The sequence below is a fragment of the Hippichthys cyanospilos genome, chromosome 17 (assembly GCF_059441005.1).
Source record: "Hippichthys cyanospilos isolate Australia breed blue-spotted pipefish chromosome 17, RoL_Hcya_1.0, whole genome shotgun sequence".
NCBI lineage: Eukaryota > Metazoa > Chordata > Actinopteri > Syngnathiformes > Syngnathidae > Hippichthys > Hippichthys cyanospilos.
Window position 1 is genome coordinate 3,802,411 of NC_142385.1, and position 22,296 is coordinate 3,824,706.

Consider the following 22,296-nt stretch of genomic DNA (forward strand, 5'->3'; position numbering starts at 1 on the left):
AGCAAAGTTATTCTCAAACAAATCGTATGAACTTCTTTGCTCTTCAGTAACTTTCTACTGTTTGTGAACTTTACTAATGCCGCGTTCAGATGGAGCACAAAGAGCAGACGGTTTTGTATTGTATGGCGTTATATTTGTGCCACAATTTGCGATCACGCAAAAAAAAATTGAGCGGAGAAAATAAAACTGAGTGAGCGAAAACAGATTATGAGCGCAGGAAAAAAACCGATTGAAAAGAAGTTGCTATATATATATATATATATATATATATATATATATACACACATATATATATATATATATATATATATATATATATATATATATATATATATATATATATGTGTGTGTGTGTGTGTGTGTGTGTGTGTGTGTTTTGGCACATCCAGGGTGAGGGCTCAATTATTTTAATTAAACATCCAGCTGGGTCATTTTCAGAGTAGGTTATCATTGATTATAATGTGACCCAATTGTGCCAAACAACTGCAACTGCTCCACAAACGAAACACAGATATTAAAGAATATCCGATGGCGTAAGACCATTGATTGTCTAATTTTAACGCTTTGCAAAACCGCTTGCTACTGCATTGTTCTGAAGGGAATGAGAGCAAGTCACTATTTAATGTGAACAGGCCTCCCTCTAGGCCCTTGCTTATTCTGCGCTTCCCTGGAGTCTAGGGAAATCTCCTATTAGTTATAGTTACAGTTATTAATGTGTGTGTGTGTGAGAGAGAGAGAGAGAGAGAGAGAGAGAGAGAGAGAGAGCGAGAGCGAGAAAGAGAGACAAAGAGAGAAAGAAAGAGATAGACAGCGAGATAGAGTAAGAAAGAGAAAGAGAGTGACAGGCTACGAAAGCATGAACAAGCATAGTCAAGTCTCTTTACCCTGAATATGGATTAATGGTCAATGCCTGAGAGGTCACATTTCACTTACTTCGAGTGACGTGATCAAACCACTCAGGAAATTCATCAACTCTTTTCTGTGGCTACTGTCTGTGCAGAACAGTTTTACCAGCTCTCTAAAAGACATGCACAAACAGGGACATTCAAAGGGGACATCTGAAACTTACTTGTAATTCAATCTCTGGAGTTCCTGCTTACACTGTGCCTACTATTTTTCATTCATTTACTCTGGTGGGTTACGTCAGTGTAATGAATCGCATTCGCTGCCTCTTTTATTGTTTATTGTTGGTAGTGTACATTTAGTGAATGTTTCAAAAATCAAATGACAATGCATCCAATTAAAGCCAAAAGGCAAACTTCCAGAAGGAATATGGCTGATATAAAACAACACTAATAAAAATTTAAATTTAAAAATACATAACTAATAACCCTACAGGCATTATTGTTTACAGAATTGATTGTCAAGTAGCGATTTCTTTAAATTATTATTAAATGAGCTGCATGCAATGGACTTTGTGGCATTGCAAACCACTCATGACATGCCCTATAAGAAAACACAGACTCCAGGAAATGGAGTTGTGTTTTTTTTTCTTAGGTATTTTATAATCTGGCCTGCATAGTGGAAGTGTGATTAGCACGTCCGCCTCAGAGTTCAGAGTTCAATTCCAGCTCGCTACAACCTTCCTGTGTGGTTTACATGCGCTCTCTCTTCCCGCGTGGGTTATCATTGGGCACTCCGGCTTCCTCCCACATGCCAAAAACATGCATGGTAGGTGTATAGGACACTCTAAATTGTCCTTAGCTGTGATTGGGTGTGTGAACGGTTGTTGGTCCTTGTGTGCCTCGCAATTGGCTGGCAACCAGTTCAGGGTGTCCCCCCACTTGCTGCCCCTAAACAGCTAGGATAGCAAGCAACCCTTGTATTTTGATAAGCGGCTACAGAAAAGGGATGGATGGATCGATGAAATTTTGATTCTCATTTGGCAATTCCTCTTGTAACCACTGTTGCACCAGATCAAAATTGTGTCAAGCAACATATTGGAAGTGGAGCTAATCTGTGATGGGTTTTATATAAACTGCTGTAGCAGTCCTTAAAATACTGTGATAATGTTTTCCCATCTTACTGGCCTACATATCAATTGAAATTTGCACAATGATGGAATATTCCTCAGTTTTTGAGGGTCTCTATCATGGAAATTCAACATTGTGGAGCTTTAAACAATTTAAGTAGCAATTTTTTTTATTTTTTTACCATAAACACCCCCAGTGTTATATTCCTTCAATGATGTGTTTCTAAGATTTTATTCTGCACTCTCAGCAGCAACCTTACTCGAGCAGATAATAATGAACCTCCGTTCTCATGTCACAGTGGACAAGAAGGCCCTTGTCATTCCTGAATCTTTGTAATGAGCTAATCTTGATATCCCAATAACCAGTAATGAAAATACATCAAAATATATTCAATTACTATCCCCCTTTCACAATGATTTGACTAAAAATGTTTTAGCGATATCACAGATTAGTAAATACAATTTTAGTAAACACCAAAAATCTTCAAAGGTCGGCCTATCCTGCATGATTTTGAGGTTTCTGTTCTCCAAAAAACACCTGATTCAAATGATCAGGTCATAAGAAAAGCGTATAAAGATCCTGATCAATTGAATCAGCTGCATTGGCCGACGTAAACATAAAAAAAAATGTAGGGTAGGCGGCCCTTGAGAACCGGGTTTGGACATGCCTGACTTGGGATTTCAGCACTCATTGCTTCTCCTTTCAGGCATGGAAGAGTAAAGTGACCCATATAGGATAAACACGTTTACTGGGCAGTAACTATGGGACGAGATCGGTTTTGTCTTTTAGCTTGTTGAGCCAGAAGTTAATTGAGACTCGTGGAGAATCTGCTACCTGTCAAGCCACTGTCTTTTGTCAAGAGGCCAAACGTCCCGAGGAAGCCAGATATCAAGTAATGTATGAAACGAACGGTCACGGAATGCTTTTATTTTTAAGTTTCTCTCGGAAGCAAGGCTATGACAGCAATCTGCTACTTGATCATCTTTACCTCTCAACATGAGCAGCATTCAATGCAAACAACAAAGTATTCTCTTTCTTTTCGATTGACGTTCTTTTTTTTTTTTTAAACCTGATTTTGTTTTCATGTAGTGCGATGTAATGCGATTGACTAACAATAGCTAGGTGGGCCCCCAGTTGACACAATTAACACCCCTGGGCAAAATAATACTATGATTAACTGTCGATGGTTTTTTGAAGATGTAAAAAAAAAAAAGCAGAAACTTGTACCTTAGCTCAATACAGTTTCCGAGTAGCTTGCCCAGCACCATATTTAATTGTGTTTGAATTTTTTCATTACATTAGAGAATCTGCCCCCCATGTAGAAGACATACTCCGCTTTAGCTCCCACAGTAACACCATTAGCCCACTGGTAGTTGAGGAGGATTTGTTGTTGCTCATTTGCTTTGGACAGGTTAAAACAGGCTAATTTTGGCAACTGGGATATTTTCAGAAAATCATGTTGCAGACATGTTATTAAAACACCAAGGAACTCTTTCAAAATAAGAAATTAGCATAAATATATCTCAGTTTATGTTCTTTTTAAATATTCTGCTGCAAATCTGTTACTGTTCAATATTCCGTTTTCAGTTGACATAGTAAAAAGAAGATGTTGTGCCATTTTATAGTAATAATAATAATAATAATAATATTAACAGCAAGGTGTGAATAATCAATGAATCATCACACACAAACCTGCAAATGTCCAGCCTGGCTGTGAGATGATCTTTTTGGATGTACAATTCCTTCTTGTCCTTCAACAGACAGATTACATCTGTCATCTCCACCACAGCCTCTTCATAGTCGTCCAAATCCAGCTGGTAGCGGATATACAGTTTACCCACCTGTAAAAAAAAAACGTCAATAAACCCGTGCACCAACTCATGATGTAGACTTTCATTTGAATTTTCAGGGACTCTGACTGACTTGAGCAAATTTAAGTTGCTTGATCTTCTCAGAGATGTTGTCCGCAATCAGTTCTGAATAAATATTTGCTAGCTCCTCATGGTGGAAGAGGAACTTCTGGACATGGGGGATCAGTGATCGCACCATCGCCTGCATGGGTGCACAGGGCCTCCAGCTCTCAGACAAGGCCTCCATCTTGACACACTGAGATAGCAGACGGATGCCGCAGATGTTCATGAATGTCCATCTGTCATTCTCATTGAAGGTGGGAATTGCAGGTTCACTTGGCGCTGCCCTCCCTGGTAGCCAGAAAAATTAGGTCATATTCTTCCATGATGTGCGTTTATTTAGTAACACAGTAACAGACTAGAACTAATGATGCAATTTTGTATGGTAGATAACCACAATAAAGACAAAACCTTAAATTATTTATGATACTTAAATGACACTGTATGCAAACAGGCTTTTTGCATAATCTTTTGTTGTTGTTTTTTTTTTCTTTTCTTGTTAGTTTTATTTTTGCGGTGCAAAGGGAAGTAAAAACTGCATTCTTTCGAGTGCAAGTCAATTGCATGTGTAAGTGGACCCCTGGGTGAATCTGCGATTTTCTCGATGGTAAAATATGGCAATGTGCGGTACGTTTCTTTTGTAGTGTAGTTTCTTTTTCTTGCTATACTGAATGCGTCAAAGTCATCTGGAGAGAAAAGAACCACACAGCCTCATTTTTGACCATAAACAGACAAGATGGTGGCGGATATTTGAGATGTTAGAGGTAAGCAAGACTATATATTATTCTTACGCCTTGTACGTGACATGATATGACTTATTCCGCAATTGAATGAATGTTGTGAAGAAACAGAAGTTTGGAGAAAATTGGTCTGGGTTTAGCTATGCAATTAAAATTCCACCCACTATTTTCATCCCACATTTTTCAACCCACATTTTCATCAGTAAAAAGTAAATATTTTTCTCTAATTAATTTCAAAGCTGAATGTTTTTGTACAAGACCTTTAAAAACACATTTTCAATTTACTTTAGACTGAAAATGAAATCACCCGTGTTCAAGGCTAGGGTAACGACCATTCTTACCTGTTAGTTACCTGTTGGTCATATGACAGCAAGTGGCAAAATTTGTTTTTAAAAGTATTTATTGCATTAAGAAAAATAGTTCAGCCGTCAAGCTAATTGTTGACAAAGTGACAATTTTTTACTGCTGAAATGGCTAAATAAGTGGACAATCCCTCTATCTATTTCAGCCAAATTTGTTCAAATGTGTTTGAAAACTCAAATACTCAACAAGAGTTAAAAAATGTTTGAAATGTTGAAAAAAATCAGCAGCGTACCAGAGAAGCCAGTATTTTTCCTTGGTGCTGCCTTCTTCTCTGCCGGTGGAAGATACAGGAGACAGACTTCCTTGTGAGCTTTAAAGATCTTCTCCAGCTCTTTACTGTCAGCTATCATGGGTTTACTTGCCAAGCTCACCCAGCTCTTGGCCTTGGTGGGAAAAACTCTCTTGTCAGACACCATACCTAGATGACAAAAGTCCAGCCAGTCAAATTTAACAACTAAGATGTTCCATGTTTCTTTATCTTGCTTTAAAAGCAAGTAGTAAAAATAAAAAAAAGAACTTTATACTATACCTCAGTGGATTATTTCTTGTTACTTATTACTTAATGGTGAGAAATAAAACCAAATTCATATTTCACGATGAGGAGTCAAAAAGATCGAATCATTTGCCAGGTGAATCTCTATCCCTGTGAAAATGCCAAGGTACCATCAAACATAGTGACTGGGACCTGATCAAAGGTACCAAAAAGAATTGCTTGTCCAGACCCCTACAGGAAGGTCCATTTAATTGCAGTTGACAACCCTAGAGGCTGTGAGAATCACTGAACAACCATCTTGGGTCAACTTGTCACACTGCAAGAGGTGAGTAACATTGACAAGCAACTCGCCTGGTTGGGGAGGTGTGGGTGTGGGTGTGTGCGTGTGTGTGTGTGTGGCGGGGGGGGGGGGGGTCTGATAACAAAGGCCATTAAGCATATAGACCTTGTCCGTCTAAATGTCTGTAAAGGAAGAAGCAGTCTGCTCCTTTTGTTTGACGCTGGAGATAATCAAGAAATACAAAGGTAGCCTAGCCAAAGCTACCCTTACTTGGGAATATGGGTATAACAAGTGCCACTCAAAGGTAAATAAATCCTTTCTATACTTTTTATCTATGATGTTTTCTGATTTTATATATGTATATTTTATACACGTAACACTATACTATTTTGGTCCCAATTTTTAATATGTATGTACAATTTTGAAGTATTTGTCTGGGGTTCTAAATGCATTAGCTATTTAACATAGGTTTGGATTTGCCCACCATATGGTGAATTCGCCTTATGAGCCCAACCGCGGAACTGATTAATCTCGTTACACGCATTTTTTTTTTTTTTATATATAAAATTATTTGAGATATTCTCTTCTTTTTGTTCTTTTTCCATGTGTTTATGCTCCTTGCAGTGCAGTAGTTTTATGTTAGAGTTTTTAGCCAATTAGAATTTAGGTAACTTGTGTCACTATGCTGTGTGAAATTTGCCTTCGCCAGAAGCCAGGGCATTTGAATCAACACAGCGTGGGCTTCTGCGCGAGCACAGATGAATAAATCAATGGCCCTAATACTTAAAAGACAGCTGCAACAGTTAATTGAGCCATAAGTTTGCTATCTAGAGGCCTTACGTGAACGTGGATGCTCACTACACAAATTCAATGCTATATTGAGCCACCAAGGTTGAAGTAGTTAAATAAAGTTATTGAAAAAAAAACAAGAACAAGAAAAAAACATGTTGCTCATCCATAAGCTAACGGCAACCATGAGGCATAGCATATATCGAAGCCAGACCCGCGGACATTTAGCAGAAAATTCAAGTCTACCTGTTTTTGTTTGTTTTTTTTTGTTTAACACACAATGGTTGAAGGAGAACAGAACTGAAGTTGGACCGACACGACTTTCAGCATTGGCGTCCATGTCAAAATAAAATGATTTATTATTGGAAATGAAACAGATTAAATGGATTTTGTATTGAAAGAAGTGGGACACGCATTTTGGTGAGTCGAGCATTTGATTTTGTTTTTCATTTTTAGCATTTTTTTGTAATTTTATTTTGTTCACATTCAATTAGTGGTAAAGAAATAACATGTTCTAATATTAAAGTGCCATTTGTAATTCAGCATAATCTTGTTAAAGCTTGCCAGCTTTTGGTCTCACGTTCTGTCTGGGTTTTTCCTGTTGTGGCTTTATTTTGTGGGGTTTGACTTATTTTGCTTTTGGGTTCGTGTTGTTTTTCCCTGGCGTCTGTCGTTAGTGTAATTTGGGTCACCTGTCATACTGTAAGTGTGTTCCAGCTCTAGTGTTTCGTGAGTAATAAATCGTTTTATTGAGCCCATCTCATCCTGGCTCCCTGCATTTTGGATCCACCTTCCCACATCCGTCACCAACATGCCACGCCGATATGACACGGTGGACTTCATACAACTTCCATCCATCCATCCATCCATGCATCCACAAATAATTTAAAATTATTATTGATTATTTGAAATCCTGGCAATATCACATATAATGATACGTTTCAATTGCTGATGTGGATTTATTGATGTTTAAATGCCTGTGTAGCCTAGTAATGCGTACATGTGCTTCTGAACGGGGATTTATTTGAGTTGAATCACTGAAGGCCTAAGTGTGAAACGCACGGACCGCCACTGGTATATATGTATGTTATCAAGAAAAACACATTGCGTACACATACATTACACACACGCACACAAACACACTAAGAAACACAAGCAAACAATTCTTTATAAGGTACTACTGTGAAACTTATAACAGCCTTCTACAGTATACAGTATATAATAAAAAGACCAGGAGAGAGCAAAAACACTGAAAGCCCTAGGTGCTCTCTCCCCCTTTTGCAAAACATACTTTTTTTTACTCTGATTATGTACTTTGTTTCCAGTCTCTTTTATTGATAACACTTATACCTAAATGCAAACGAGTAGGTGGGAGAAAAAAAATAACCACTTAAATGCTTTACTCACCTTTCAAAGTGGAAGAGTAGTTGCTATCGATTATGGACTGAGGCGCTTCCTCATGCTCACCAGACACTTGAATTATACACTTGTCAGCTGTCAGACAGTCAGAGAAAATATTTTACATTAAATTTTCTAGGACACATTCCATCTGAGCTATCTTACCAAGAGTGGCGTAGAGCACTGACACATCCTGAAGCACTTCAGCAGTTGGGATGGGAGATGATGAAGCGATGATTTCTAAAAGCGCTACATATTGCCTCATGTTGGGGCTGCAATCCACATTCAGGAGCTGATAAAATACCATTAATATCATCATATTATAAAAATGATCATAGATTTTTGTTCACTACCTATTGAACTCAGTATTAAGCAGCCCTTTTCCCCAACAAAATGTTTTTGTATTGACTCTTTTAAGAAAGTGTTCCAATTGAGAATTGTTTCTTTGTGCTACTTGATGAGAAGCACTGAGTGAGGATGCGGTGGACTTCATTTTTTGCTGGTGTGACTGAAGTTTTGCAAAATTAGATGTATGAGTTGCATTACGATTGGAGACTAGTTCAAGGTGTGCAAAGCCTCTGACCCAAAAGGCAACCCGTAGTAAGGATACAGGAAAGTGATGGCTGGATATGAAGTGCATCGGCAACATATTTTGCCAGTTCATCCAGAAAGTCTTTTTCATCCATTTTTCCTCAGTCATGTCAGGTTATGTTGGGTTTGGTTGTTTTTTGGGTTGTGTGTTTTTTTTTCATGTTCTTAGGTTCATCCTTATGTTCCCTAGCATCTGCCTTTCCTTTCTGTGTCTCGCTAGTTTGATCTTGGATGGATGGATTGTGGTCCAACATATCAGTATCACTGAAATTAGACAAATATGTGTATTATAGTCCAAAGATGTAGAGTAGCTTACTCTGATGAAAAAGTCATTCATGCCTTCCAGTTTGCTATAAAAAGGAGCCAGGAATTTGGGTTCTTCAATGGTACTCTCCGGTCCACATATCAGTGGACTATAGCGCTGGAACATGTGAGTGGGGTCACTCCAGCACACCTCTCTCAGATGGTAGAAGCGTCCTGAACACCAGCCATTGCTTTGCTTGCGGAAAGCCAAAATGTGATTAGTAACAATTAGTGGATTCAAACAATACCTATGTTGATGCTGCCAGTGACATACCCGCGGTCCTCCAGTTGTATAAAGACAGCTGGATTATGCTGGAAGAGCTTCTTTAGGCTTCTCTGGGGACAGTTTGTGTTTAGGTAGGAGTAGATGTTGTGAATGTGCTGAATTGTGGATTTAAAGTTTGCCCCTTCTGACACATTATCAAGGAATTCTTGTGTCTCTGCTGCAGGTTTGATACACCACTCCTTCAGATAGGTAATCAGATCTTCAACTGATACATTTTGTCTTACCCCTAAAAGGCAAACGTTAGATAGAATGACTATTCACAATATCATGCACATTGACGGTGAGAACATGAAAGACATAAGCTATGTAGTCAGATATATAATTGTTTCTGCTTTTCTTTATTGAACTAAAGTAAATGCTGATTCCGATGAATGTGTAATGATCACGATGAACCAGAACCGATTCTTACCTAGGGCTTTACTGAACTCGTTTTGATCCATGTTCACATAATAGACATGTGTCCCAAGCAGGCTGCTGATTTCAGGTGCATTCAAGTAGATGGTGTTTGGACAGAGGTACTTGATCTCTGTGCTTTCACCTTCCTGTGGACGAAGGGCTGGCATCCACTTGAGACGACACAGGAAGTGGTAGAAGGATGACTTGGTCATTCTGATCGGTCGAGTATCTCTGTCAAGCACCTGAGCCGTGAGGTACTGAGAGTAGTGATGGCTGGAACAATGCATGACAAAAGTATTGCATTTGAAATACAATACCAATTAAATACAAAAACATACATACTGTATACTGTACAAAGGATTTCGACAATTTGACTGGTTTAATAAAAAAATTCTGTTTAAGTGATGTTGACATTTAGCCCCAAGCGGCAGATATGACAGAATGAGAAATGAGTAATTGCAATTGATCAAGTGCAACTGACCAGCCAGGTAAATACAAGTTTGTGCATGTATCTTGACAGGCCCTTGAATTTTCAGACAGTAGTAATAATGCTTGAACGACCTTCAAACTACAAACTATGTATATGGTCATTTTATTTTATTATTTTGTCATTATTTTTCATTTTTATTTCTGTTATTGTAATTTATTTTTTAATCAATGTAATATGCTTAGTAAAAATAATAATTATATTTTTTATTTTTATTTTTATTTTATAATTTTAATTTTATTATTATTATTTTAGGACAGTGCTATTGTTTGCCTGCATTCACACATCCCAGATGCATAATTTTTGACGGTGAATGCACACTTCCAAATCAATGTGCGCCCCTCGGACACATGGTATTCCAAAATGGTTGACTACATTCTAAATGCCCATATCTCAGAAACTACTTGATGGATCTTAATGAAACTAACTACACTTTATGTTGAAGGTCATGCATTTTATTGGTTAAATTTACAAAGAAAAGTACAAATATTTGTTGGTTCTATGACAGATTTTCATAAACGTTCAATATGAGTGCCGCCTGTGACTCTGCACACTGCTCCACTGTCTTCTGATATTGATGGCCGTCCTGGCGATTTAGGTATGCGCAAGCAGCCCTTTTCTTGAAATTTATGGTGCCATGTCCTAATTAGTTTTATAGTTGGTGCCTTCTTTGCAAAACTTGTGAAGAAGGCACGATGCACTGTCTTCGGTGACTGTTTCTGAGCATACTCCAACACGCAAAATGCCTTTTCTTTTGAAGTGAACGGCATTTCTTAACCTGAAAAGATAGAACTGGCAAATTGTACACACAAAAACATCAAATGTTTTTACACAAGCTGTCAAAATTTGAGGTAATTCCAATGAAAATTGTCAAAATGATTGGCCTACAAAATGGGGTCAAACATCCTGTGTGTGTGCATATATATATATATATATATATATATATATATATATATATATATATATATATATATTGTGCATATATATATATATATATTGTGCATATATATATATATATATATTGTGCATATATATATATATATATATATATATATATATATATATATATATATATATATATATATATATATATATATATATATATATATATAACATTTATTTTTTTTTCCTTTTGACAGAATGTGACACAGGGACAAACATCCATTACCCTGTGTTCCAGTTGGTCGCCAGCAGATTTATCAAAGCCTTTCTTTGTGCCAGGAGGCTGGAAGCACTCAGCTGGGCCGTGGCCAGAGCATGAAACTCCTCGCATGGGTAGTCGTCAATTACATAGTTCTCCCCAGGATTTTGGTGCCACATTGTGCTTTCCACTGACCATGGACTGGAGTTCTGGAAGTGCATACAAATAAACAGAAAATGTATCATTCAAGGTCTAATTGGACTTTGACATTCATCCACTCTATCTCCTGTACCATGTGCTTCCTCCATGAAGCAGCACACTAAATCTACAAACAATGAGTTGTGGATGCAGTCCAAGCTAAAACAAGCATCTGTAATTACAATCTGCTGACATGTCTTTTTCATCACCTGCTCTTCTCACTCAATCTCAAAACAGCGAGTGATTTCAGGAGTTTTATTGCACCTCTGTCCTCATGTACACTTATTTTTAAAATAATACCACAGTGAGCTAAGGAACATTCATCATCAAGAGTCAGGCTGGCAACTCAGAGGTGATCTTTGGCTTATCCCAGCTGACATTTTAAGGAGGTGGCTCAGGTGGGTAACACTGTGGACTGGTCGCCAGCCAGTTACAAGCCACATAAACAGAAACAAACATTCAGACTCACATTCACTCATAGACAATTTAGAGTCTTCAAGGGTTACCTACCTTGAACCTAACATGCATGTTTTTGAATTGTGGGAAGAAGCTTGAGTACATGGAGAAAGTGAATAAACAGAGCAAGACAACTGCACGAGCCCACTGTGTTGCTCAGACATATGTCATAGGCATAGTAATACTACACAATGAAATTCTTATTCTGTTCTTTTCCCCGAGTAGACTACATTCCACAATCGAGCAAATAACAAAGTAGGCAATGAAACAAAAACAAAAAAACAGTAATAGACCTATAGGGGCAGTAATAATGAACTACTAATAAATGAAAAGGCTTACCTTCTAAGCATATTATGGAAGGGATGGAGTGGAAATATGAGGATTATTGTGCAAATTATCATAAATTGCAAAATATGATGTATTTATCAGCTTTCCTGCACTATGCAGGATTTGTAGGGTGCCGATACAGCATCGTGTCGTTGTGTATTACAAGAAATCGATCTTGGACACATGCTATTTTTTATAAAAATAACAAAGTTGATATTCATAGTTTACTCATATCCATTCATACTTGAACAGACTAAAGTACTGTTCCATCAGAAATTAAGATAGGGATATAACTCATAATCAATACTTTGTCTATCTTTTGGCCCATATCAAATCCACCTTACAATCAATTCTTGGTCCTGACGAATCAAGCAAATGACAAAAGAACCAGGTAATTCTATAGCCCATAATTTTGAGGAAGATTGCCTTAGAGCAGGGGTGGCCAAGTTTGGTCCTCAAGAGCCACAATCCAGACTGTTTTCAATGTATCTCTTCAACCAACACACCTGAGTCAAATCAGCGTCGTTATCAGGATTGTGCAAAGCATGCTGATGAGCTAATCATTTGAATCAGGTGTGTTAGTTGAAGAGACACAATGAAAACAGGCTGGATTGTGGCTCTTGAGGACCGAACTTGGCCACCCCTGCCTTAGAGGTCTGAAAGCCATTTATCCAGAATCGCAGGCGGCTCTTTCATTCTTTTGCTTTGGATCTCTTTGACTTGGAAAATAACGAGCCGTTCATTTAAATTTAAGATAGGCACCAGCAAGCCTGTGAACCGAGTGGATGATGGATGAATGTGTGTTTCAAACGGCTTAAATGAAATTTGAGTGATGTGTTCCTCACCAGTTCTTCAGGTGTGAGTGTTAGTCTTTCTTTTCGGATAATGAGACCATCACTGATACCCAGACTGCTGAACATTTTTCTCCAACCTGCCAGATCATTGTCTGCCTTCAAGTAGTTGGGACTCAGCAGAACCCAGTCGTAACCTGTTTGATGGATGGCAAAGTAAAAAGTAATGGAAAAGGCAATGACAATCACAACAAAAGTAAACACATTAAATAGTATAAATAAAGAAATTGATCAAATACAAAGTTTTGATGTCAAAAGAGTGGAACCTCTAAATTTGAATGTCTATTTACAGCATATTACATAAAAGCATAAACTACGTATTGAGGGATGTACGATGTAGGATAAACAGAAAGATGGCCAAAGATAGAGGTCCCCACTCCCCAACACTGGTATTAATATGTTCATGTTGATCTGTAAAATGTTATGTGAAAACCGGTCGCGCCAAGAAGATTGGGGACTGCTGTTTCAAATAGGGTAGCAAAAGGGTAAGTATGAATAGAGCTTTACTGTCTTAATCTGAAATCTTAATCCTTCAGGTATTTTGACAAAGCAGAAGTGTTCTGAACAACACCTAGAAAGGTGAACTGTTTTAGATTGTGGGAAAGTGTTATGGTCTTTATAATTTAATATTAACTTAAAATACTAACAGAATACACATACTAACATATTTTTGATGGCAACACTTTGACCCTAAAATAAAGAATATAATTTCTTTTACTTTATTGATGAAAATTGTCAAATTAACCTGTGGCCTGGAATGACAGTTGCATAATTTACAATGTAGTTAATAAAATACTAGAGCCTTCTGGCAACAATAGCTTTGTGTAGAATGAGTCTTGTGTGTTTACCAGGCAGTGTTTTTGACAGGTCCATGTTGCCATATTCTTCAGAGAAGTGTATCCTGTCTTGACTCGGACACAGCAGACCCTTGTTGGTGAGGACTGGCATTGCAATGTCTGAATATTCCTGGCTAGAGATGCTGTGGTTCTTGATGAAAACCAGGTAACTCACCACCACCGCCTCTGGCTTTGACTGTGGGTAAAATAATTTAATTTACATCAAAGGGAACGCATTAAAAAAGACACTAGGGATGTAAAATTTCCCCCATATGGAGACAACATTTCAAAGTTCAACATGGCACGACCACTTAGTTATCACACTACCAGGAGGAGGAGGAGGCTCAAATAACCAGCGAATGATGTGGAAGAAAATGAGCCAAAAATGGTCAAAATACTACACAAATGGTAAAAGTGAAATATAAGGCTTGTTGTTGTAAAAGAGAGAGTTTTAATTGAAAACATTTTGTACTCACAGGATTTAGATTTGTAGTCACAAGGAAATACAGTGGGCCCCCGGGTTACGAACTTAATCCGTTCAGCGGCTACGCTCGTATCTCGAATTGCTCGTATAGCGGGCAATCCAGACCCATGTTAATTCGTGAATGCGTGCAACGCGCGCAGAAGCCTTAGGTAAAATCATCACGCTGTATACATATATTAATATTAAGTGACATAATCTACTGTACAGGTGCATTTAACAACAAATACAAAGGAAAAATGACTTTTACCTTTGGAAAGACGTGACTTGTACTGAGATAAGCAGAGATGAGCAGAGATGAATGCTCGAAGTCAATTCGGTAAATCAGATATGCTATTGGTCTTACAGTGTCAAAGTAACTTTTTCAGTCAGGGTTTTCTCTACTTCCTTCCATCCCAACCAGCTGTGCCATCAAGCTAGATAAAGGCGTTCGGCCAATAGCATATCGGCACTTCTGTGATTGACGTGTGACGCCGGCCAATAGCATCTCCGTGAGTGAGACCGGGTGACCTTAATCGACCAATAGCATATTGGCGTCTCCTTGACTGACTGATAATTATTCGCACTTTTTTTTTAAACGGTTGGAATGTATTGACATCTTATTGATTAGAACACATTTAAACCTATGACGATTTTTGTCCTGCAATCGGCACACTTAATTTCATGTCAGCTGTTTTTCCCGACGTGAATTGAGTTGGGTGGAGGCGGAGGGGAGGTTGTGTGTGTTGTATTTACTTGGCACCACACTTATGGCTTGTTCGAGAGTCAGTTCACCGTTGGTTACAACTCACAGAATTGCAAGAATGGCACTGTCCCAATGCATGTCGGGAGGTCGCCGACTAACATGACATGCGGTTTTGTCAAGCAACCATTATATGGCACTGTAATACCAGCCGTAACAGGGAGCAGAGATTAACCTCTTGAATACGGCAACGCATGTAGGCTATTGGTCTTACAGTGTTACAGTAACTCTTTCAGTCATGGTGCAAATCACGGAGATACTAAAACATCATCCTCTTATTTCTTCCTTTACCGCTGCTAGTAATTTTAGAAGCTATGTCTAACAGATAAAGTTTGCAAAGTCTTCAAAACATTCCGTTTTTCACTCATTTTGTCTACTTCCTTCCATCCTGTCCCATCAAGCTAGATAAAGGCGTTCGGCCAATAGCATATCGGCATTTCTGTGATTGACGTGTGACGCCGGCCAATAGCATCTCCGTGAGTGAGACCGGGTGACCTTAATCGACCAATAGCATATTGGCGTCTCCTTGACTGACTGATAATTATTCGCACTTTTTTTTAAACGGTTGGAATGTATTGACAATTAATTAAAAAAAAACACACATTTAAACCAATGACAATTCTTTGTCCTGCAATCGGCACATTTAATTTCATGTCAGCTGTTTTTCCCTTTAGCTGTACAAACACTACACTTAAATGGTAATATATTTAGACACCGTGAGTGAGACAGTCAGTGTGAGATTGTAAGACCAATAGCGTTCACGTTACCGCCATAAGTATCTGTTAATGATTGTAGATGACGCAACTGCTGAATTAGTTGACGCAGTTAGGCGAGAAGATTTTCATATACTCAATGGCTGGTTTGTCGGAATGCTCGCAAGACGAGAGGTTTGCTCGTAAGCGGAGGACAAAAATCTCCCTGATCCACGCTCGTAAGGCGAATTGTTCGCAAATCAGGATGCCGGGGGCTGACTGTACTTAAAACCCATGAAATTTGGATTTGTAGCCACAATTTTGATTCGTAGTCATGAGAAAACATTTCAAACACACAAATTATTACTGTTTCTGATACAAATCGTTAATTACGGATACATATTTTTGACAGTAATCCCACTCCATACTTCTCCAAAATAGTTTGCGGCATGCTATTAATATATTTTTTCTCAGAAATGATGATTATAATTTGTATAGTGATATAATATGTATTAATTCAGACGGATCGCCTTACACTTTTTTCATATTTATGAAAGAAGTACAATGACATCCACATATCGGAGCACAGAATCTGACTGTTTGCAATTTAATCTAATCCCCCAAAGTCATGTTTATGTCACCTGTGCCACAAAATAGACCTCCTTTTAGGTAGTCTAAAAGCTAGTCTACTTTTTGTTTCCAAATTTATCTGATTATCACTTAGTGCTTTTCTCATACAAAATACAGTATCTACCTTCCATTTCTCGTTTTGCAACGTAGGGTAGATGTGCTGTTCCAGTAGCTCTTGCGGCTCAAGGTGATGAACACCCAGTCTTCTCAGCAACTCCTGCACCTGCTGATTTTCCAAAGGTTCCACACAGCTCAGCAGAGATGGGTGAACTATGTTTAGATCCTCGTACAATATGGACAAATGTTCTGTGGAAAAAAACAAACAAACTTATCTTTACTTCCTCAACGTACTGTGGGCATTGTTTTGCTTAGCATACACTTTGTTGCTCGAGTGCCATGTAAATTTGTGCATTAACCGTACAAAAATTGAACAAAATGTCATGATTTCAGAGGACTACCCAAAGACAAGGAAGATTTAAGAAAACTAAAGAAGACCCAAGAATGGAATCTTGAGACACTCTTTCTACTGGTAAGGAAGACTTAAAACACCTGAATAACCAGACATTCTTGTAGCAAGATCAGAACAAGTTGATGGTCCCAGTGTAGGCATGGGATGATAACCGGATTGGCAATGTATCACGGTTTTAAAGGTCACGGTTATTTAAAACCGTCCAAGTCTGTCAAAACTGGTACATTTTTTTCCCCTCCCGTGTCGTCTGCCTTAACATGCAGCTGTGGAGTGTAGCTCTCATTGTGTATCACGTGAGTCCTTCTCTGCTGCAGCAGCCAATTGCATCTATTGTTTTGTCGGCTTCTGTACCACAATAAGTAAGCTACTGCACCTAACTACCGCCGGTAAAGTAGCTAACATGTCGCTAATTTCACAGTGCGTTTTATGTGATATAGCATGAGGTAGGAAGCGAGCAGTCAATCTAAAGTGTGGGTCAAGAAGGCAATAAGTTGATTCATATTCCAATTAATTTGTTCTTAATTTGAAAATTGTTCCAGGCTGTCAAGCCATTAAAAGAGGGTTAAAATGGATTTGCGGATACCCGTAGGAACCTTGGTAAAAACGCACATACCCTCTAAAGTGCCTTGGCGTACCCGATTTGAGAACCACTGGATTAAACCATGCAACTGCTATACACTCAACATAAAACGGCAAATTAAAACTCAATGATGGCTTTTTTTGGGTCTTGAATATCTTTCTTTACACACCAAAAAGATAACATTGCCAACACACTTAGAGAAGGCTCTTCAGTGGCCTACATTCCAAGACTGCCACTTTGTCTCTATCCTGTTGAATATTTTACAAAAGTTCACAGTGATTCACTCTGTGGTCTCTCTGCTATCACACACAACTTTTTATACTTGACTTCCCCTCAAACCCCATGACTTCACATTCACAGCGAATACTGCACTCACTGACCTGGAAACAAAACTTCAGTCATCTCATCTCATGTCTATTTCCATATCCTTCAATGCTGAGTTTATACAGTATATTGAGAAAAGTCAACCATATATCTAAAAGAAAGGCCTGACAATTCTGAGTTCCCTTTAAAGTAAAAAATATTTTGCATCTTTACTGCTATAGTCCTTGCTCAGAGATGCAAAACCAACTCCTCCGTGATGTTTGTGACTCATAAAAAATACATAAGATGAAGTCAAAATGGAAGAGTGCATCTGAGTCAAACAGATGCCTGCCTTTCTAAACCTGATATGTATATGCTGTATTTAGTTATATTGACGCACAAGCCCGGTAGTATTTTTTACTCTTCTATTCTTAGTGCAATGTAAGTGACTGGAAAAACTGCAAATGTGTCATGCATTCACTTCACCTCAGCAAGGGTGATAGTCGTGACTCATAAATTTTATCTTATTATCAACATAATGCCTTCAGTAAAATTGAAAAGAGAAACCTTGGATCAAACTGACATACATTTTGACAGGATTTAATTTGTGCATGGTATACATAGTGTATATTTTATCTCTTATTTCAAGATGTTTGCATGTGCATTTAATGCACAATTTAGAAGTAACAAATGTTACAATTTACCTAAGTAATGAAACATATGACTGACTGGTCTTTTACCCAAAATGCCGATGCTCAGTTACATATTTGGGTTATGTGGCTACATTATTACTGGAGATATACGCAACATGACACCAGAAGAAATAAGAAAACACCATAGGAAACACCATAACAAATGGTGACGCTGAGGAGAAGACAGAAAATCATTTGCAAAAACCCATTTGCAGGGCTGCACGATTATGTCCAAAATAGTAATCACGATTATTTTGGTCCATATTGGAATTACGATTTTTCATCATGTTTGGTCAAACATGTCTATTTATTGCTTTTTTCTTTTTTTTTCTTTTTTAAACAAGCAATATATAAACAAGGCTTCAAGGCTTGATACCTACAAATAATGATAATAAACTAAAATAAATAAAGTAAATTATAGTTCAAACATTCACCCAGGACATGGCAAAAACTTGGCACACAGGGCAACACAGCTCACTTACTTGAGTGCAAACCAATGATAAAAATGAAGCCCACCTAAAACCAGGCACATTTACTTTTAAGCAATTTTTAATCAATTAGAAGTCAAAATGTCATTTTCAAGTATTTAAAACAGAATGTATTCAATTATTTTTGTCAATCGAATTTTTCAAAATGGGTCTCACTTGACAGCTAGCATGGTATGTATTAGGAATCAGGTGAGAAACTCAACGCCATTTCACAGTGTGAAAATAAATAAATTAAGGTGATTAAGAAGCAAAGGATTTAGTCATGCAAATATGTGGGAAACATTGCAATCTTAAGACTTTTTAAGGTGGAATTGAAACCTGATATCTCAACTCAAACTTCAGCGTCTTCCAAGCTTTTTTTTTTTTTTTTTTTTTTTTTTTTTAACAGACCCTTCATCTCTCCCAATTGTGCGTGCTTGCCAGGAGTTGCTTATGGTATTTAGGTCACTATAGTCTTTTTCAGAAGAATGAGGAGTTTGTACCGGCGAACTGCCACAAGCAATAGTTCGTTATCCATGTTTTCCACGAAGTAAAGAAATTCCGGACGTTATGTGTTGCGAAAAATCTGGCTGCGCAGACGCCACGCAGAGGGGCGTGGCTGCTAAAAGGACGTCTATGACACATAGAGCCGCGCGGATCTCGTATTAACCAAGCCTTGCTGCCGTCCTTCTCGACGCTGCTGCAATATTTGCTAACTTGCTATTTCTTAAGCTTAATGAAGTCTTAACCTTGTGTTTGCCCCCTAGTGGTAGGATGACAAAGTGCTTCATTTGACATGTCTAGGTAGTCTGCTTTTCAATTGTTAATATCACAGAGGATCATCTTAATTAAGCATGGCAGCATATATCGTGATCGCGATTAAAATGCGATTAATTGTGCAGCCCTAATTTGCATTTCACAAAAAAAGAAAAAAAGAGCACCTAATGGACTCAGCAGAAACATCAAAACAGCAAAAGTGCCTTCAAACAGCTGTTAGTGCCATCAAAAAACAACCTCCACGTGGCAGGAGTGACATTGTTCACTCATAAACAGAAATACGAAGCTACACCGGCAAATGCTAACCATTTCTTAACAAGGTGAATATACAGGTTAAGGTGGAATTGTGACAAAACGATGAAAAAAGCCTCAAACGTTCTGGGGGAAAAAAAAAAAAAGAGACAAAGATGAACCTTTACAATATTGATGTAACGGCTAAAGCTGGGAGAAAGAAATAACCTGCAAATAACCCTCATCAAGCAAGCTCATCTGAAAAACCCATTGCTTGTAATGGCACCTTCTAGAACAGGCTCATTAATCTTCAATGACTTAACACATGATGGCCGCAGCAAAATGAACTCAGAAGTCTGCAGAATGACTGTTCCTCTCTACCAAACTCACCAAGATATTAGGGGTCATTATCTAACACATTTTCTAACACACTGCTAAAACAACAGATGAGTTCTCCAGGGGAAAAAAACAGAAGGTTTTAGAGTGGACAAGCTCATTTTCAGACGTAAATTCGATAGAACATGTATTTTACCAGTGTCCAACTGATCCATAAACACTACTGAAAGATGTTGTTGTAATATTATGGAAAAGCCAAACAAAAGAGAAACTGCACAATAGATTTTGTGAAAAAATGCATCAAAGATTTGATAGATTCAACAAAAGCAGATAATTTCATCTAGGTAATGAGTTTTAGTTACTTCTGTCAGCTCAAATACTGTACAAATAGGGCACAATTCTAAGGTGTGTATCTTATGCATACTATATGTACTGTACTACAAAGCTTGAAACATTAGGTGATGTGTTTTCACAAAACCAGGCTTATGTCTGCAAAATTTGAAGTATTGTTATATTCTAATTCAACACAAAATTCCCTTTAAAAAGACATGCAATACATGGTGGTAGCTATATCAATGAAGCTACAGCTATTTGAATGTCTAAATTGAAATCCCTAGTTTTGAGAAAAATGCGTTTTGGGCCACATTCATCTTGCAAATATCCACAGCAAGAATTACCTTACGAAATTGATATTGACTCGAAACCTTCAGGAAGTGTTAATGGCATTTTAAAAAATGGAAATTTAACATCTCAACAGATGAAACTGGTCAAAAATTGTTCTTTGGCTTCATCAACAAAAACAACTTTTTCATCCACAACAACTTTTTAATGTTGCTATGTGTGTGTAGTCTTTAATATGAAATTATCGCTATGGGAATTTTGATTAAGGATTTTTGTGTTAATTAAAACATGTTTTGCCACTTGGTGTAGCCTAGTGGTGACCAGAAATTCATATATATATATATATATATATATATATATATATATATATATATATATATATATATATATATATATATAAACTTTATCACTTTGTCATTCACTTTGTCATTTAAAAAAATTCAGAGGCAGCTGTCTAAAATCTGACAGTTTAAATTTCAGTGAAGAAAAAATTGGTGATTCTCAAACAATTTCAATCAATGATTGAATCATCAATTAAAATTTGGTAATTCAATATCAAAAATAAATAATTATTTGGTCTTCTGTGTTTATAATTGTTTTTCACCAAACAAAAACTTTTTTTTTTTTGAATACCAAAATACTTAATTTTCTTGCAGTCTGTTCAATAAAAAGTAAAATTTGAAAATTGAAAAATTCATACTGGGTATTATTTTTTGTTACAAACGTTGACTTGTGTCCTTTCGCTCTAATGTAACATGACTTAAGTAAATTTAGAAGTGACAGAAAATGACAACGAAGCAAAAACTTTGTCTAACTAAACACCAACAAGCACATTTCACCCATAAGTCATTTACCAGTCCATTACCTTCAGTTGTCTTTTTCTTCGTCTTTGTTTGTTCCACTGGGAAGAACACATTGTCTCCATCAAGTGCCACCATGCGTCCATCAGCCAGAGGAATTATGGGTAAAGTCCGAAGACTCTGCAAAATTGAGTCCCCATCCCCATAACCATGCTCTACAGCCCTGAAGTTGCAAACAAGAAGTCTGGCCAGCTGCCGCAGGCCAACATCTAGAGGAGAAAGCGTTACCTTACTTACATTGTATGATTATGTACTTGGAATTACAAATGAGTCAAAATATAATTGAAATAGACAACTCTTTATTTAAATGAATCATTTACCCTTTACTGGGCAGAGCGGCTGCTTTTAGCTGATAGTCTAAAGAGGCAAAATGTCCGAAAGTGTTATTAACAGCCATTGCTGAAATTCTCACGTCCCTCTAAATTACTATAAATTCCTAAAAAGAAATTATGAATTAAAAATATAAAAACATGCTGCTAATATATGCCGTTTTGGCCTGTTTAGACTATCAACCGAAAGTGGCCACTGTGCTCAGTAAAGGCTTTTAATTGATTGGTCCTTTTTTTTTTATTTTTCTTTTTAATTTTTTTTTCTTTT

The 22,296-nt window shown here is 37.5% G+C and overlaps 1 protein-coding gene across 4 annotated transcripts in view; it reads right to left on the minus strand.

Moving 5' to 3' along the window:
- Positions 1-22,296, minus strand: part of LOC148409263 (uncharacterized) — a 58,753-nt gene that overhangs the window by 9,186 nt on the left and 27,271 nt on the right. For all 4 annotated transcript variants that reach the window (XM_088438842.1, XM_088438839.1, XM_088438840.1 and 1 more), the window contains 14 exons: positions 21,705-21,908; positions 16,488-16,669; positions 13,831-14,014; positions 12,977-13,119; positions 11,178-11,359; positions 9,536-9,795; positions 9,115-9,352; positions 8,854-9,031; positions 8,112-8,238; positions 7,956-8,042; positions 5,219-5,404; positions 3,897-4,174; positions 3,666-3,814; positions 934-1,018 (listed from right to left, as the gene is read on the minus strand). In XM_088438842.1, coding sequence (XP_088294968.1) covers positions 934-1,018; positions 3,666-3,814; positions 3,897-4,174; positions 5,219-5,404; positions 7,956-8,042; positions 8,112-8,238; positions 8,854-9,031; positions 9,115-9,352; positions 9,536-9,795; positions 11,178-11,359; positions 12,977-13,119; positions 13,831-14,014; positions 16,488-16,669; positions 21,705-21,908 — 2,483 coding nt within the window. The remainder of the gene's footprint in view (positions 1-933; positions 1,019-3,665; positions 3,815-3,896; positions 4,175-5,218; positions 5,405-7,955; positions 8,043-8,111; positions 8,239-8,853; positions 9,032-9,114; positions 9,353-9,535; positions 9,796-11,177; positions 11,360-12,976; positions 13,120-13,830; positions 14,015-16,487; positions 16,670-21,704; positions 21,909-22,296) is intronic.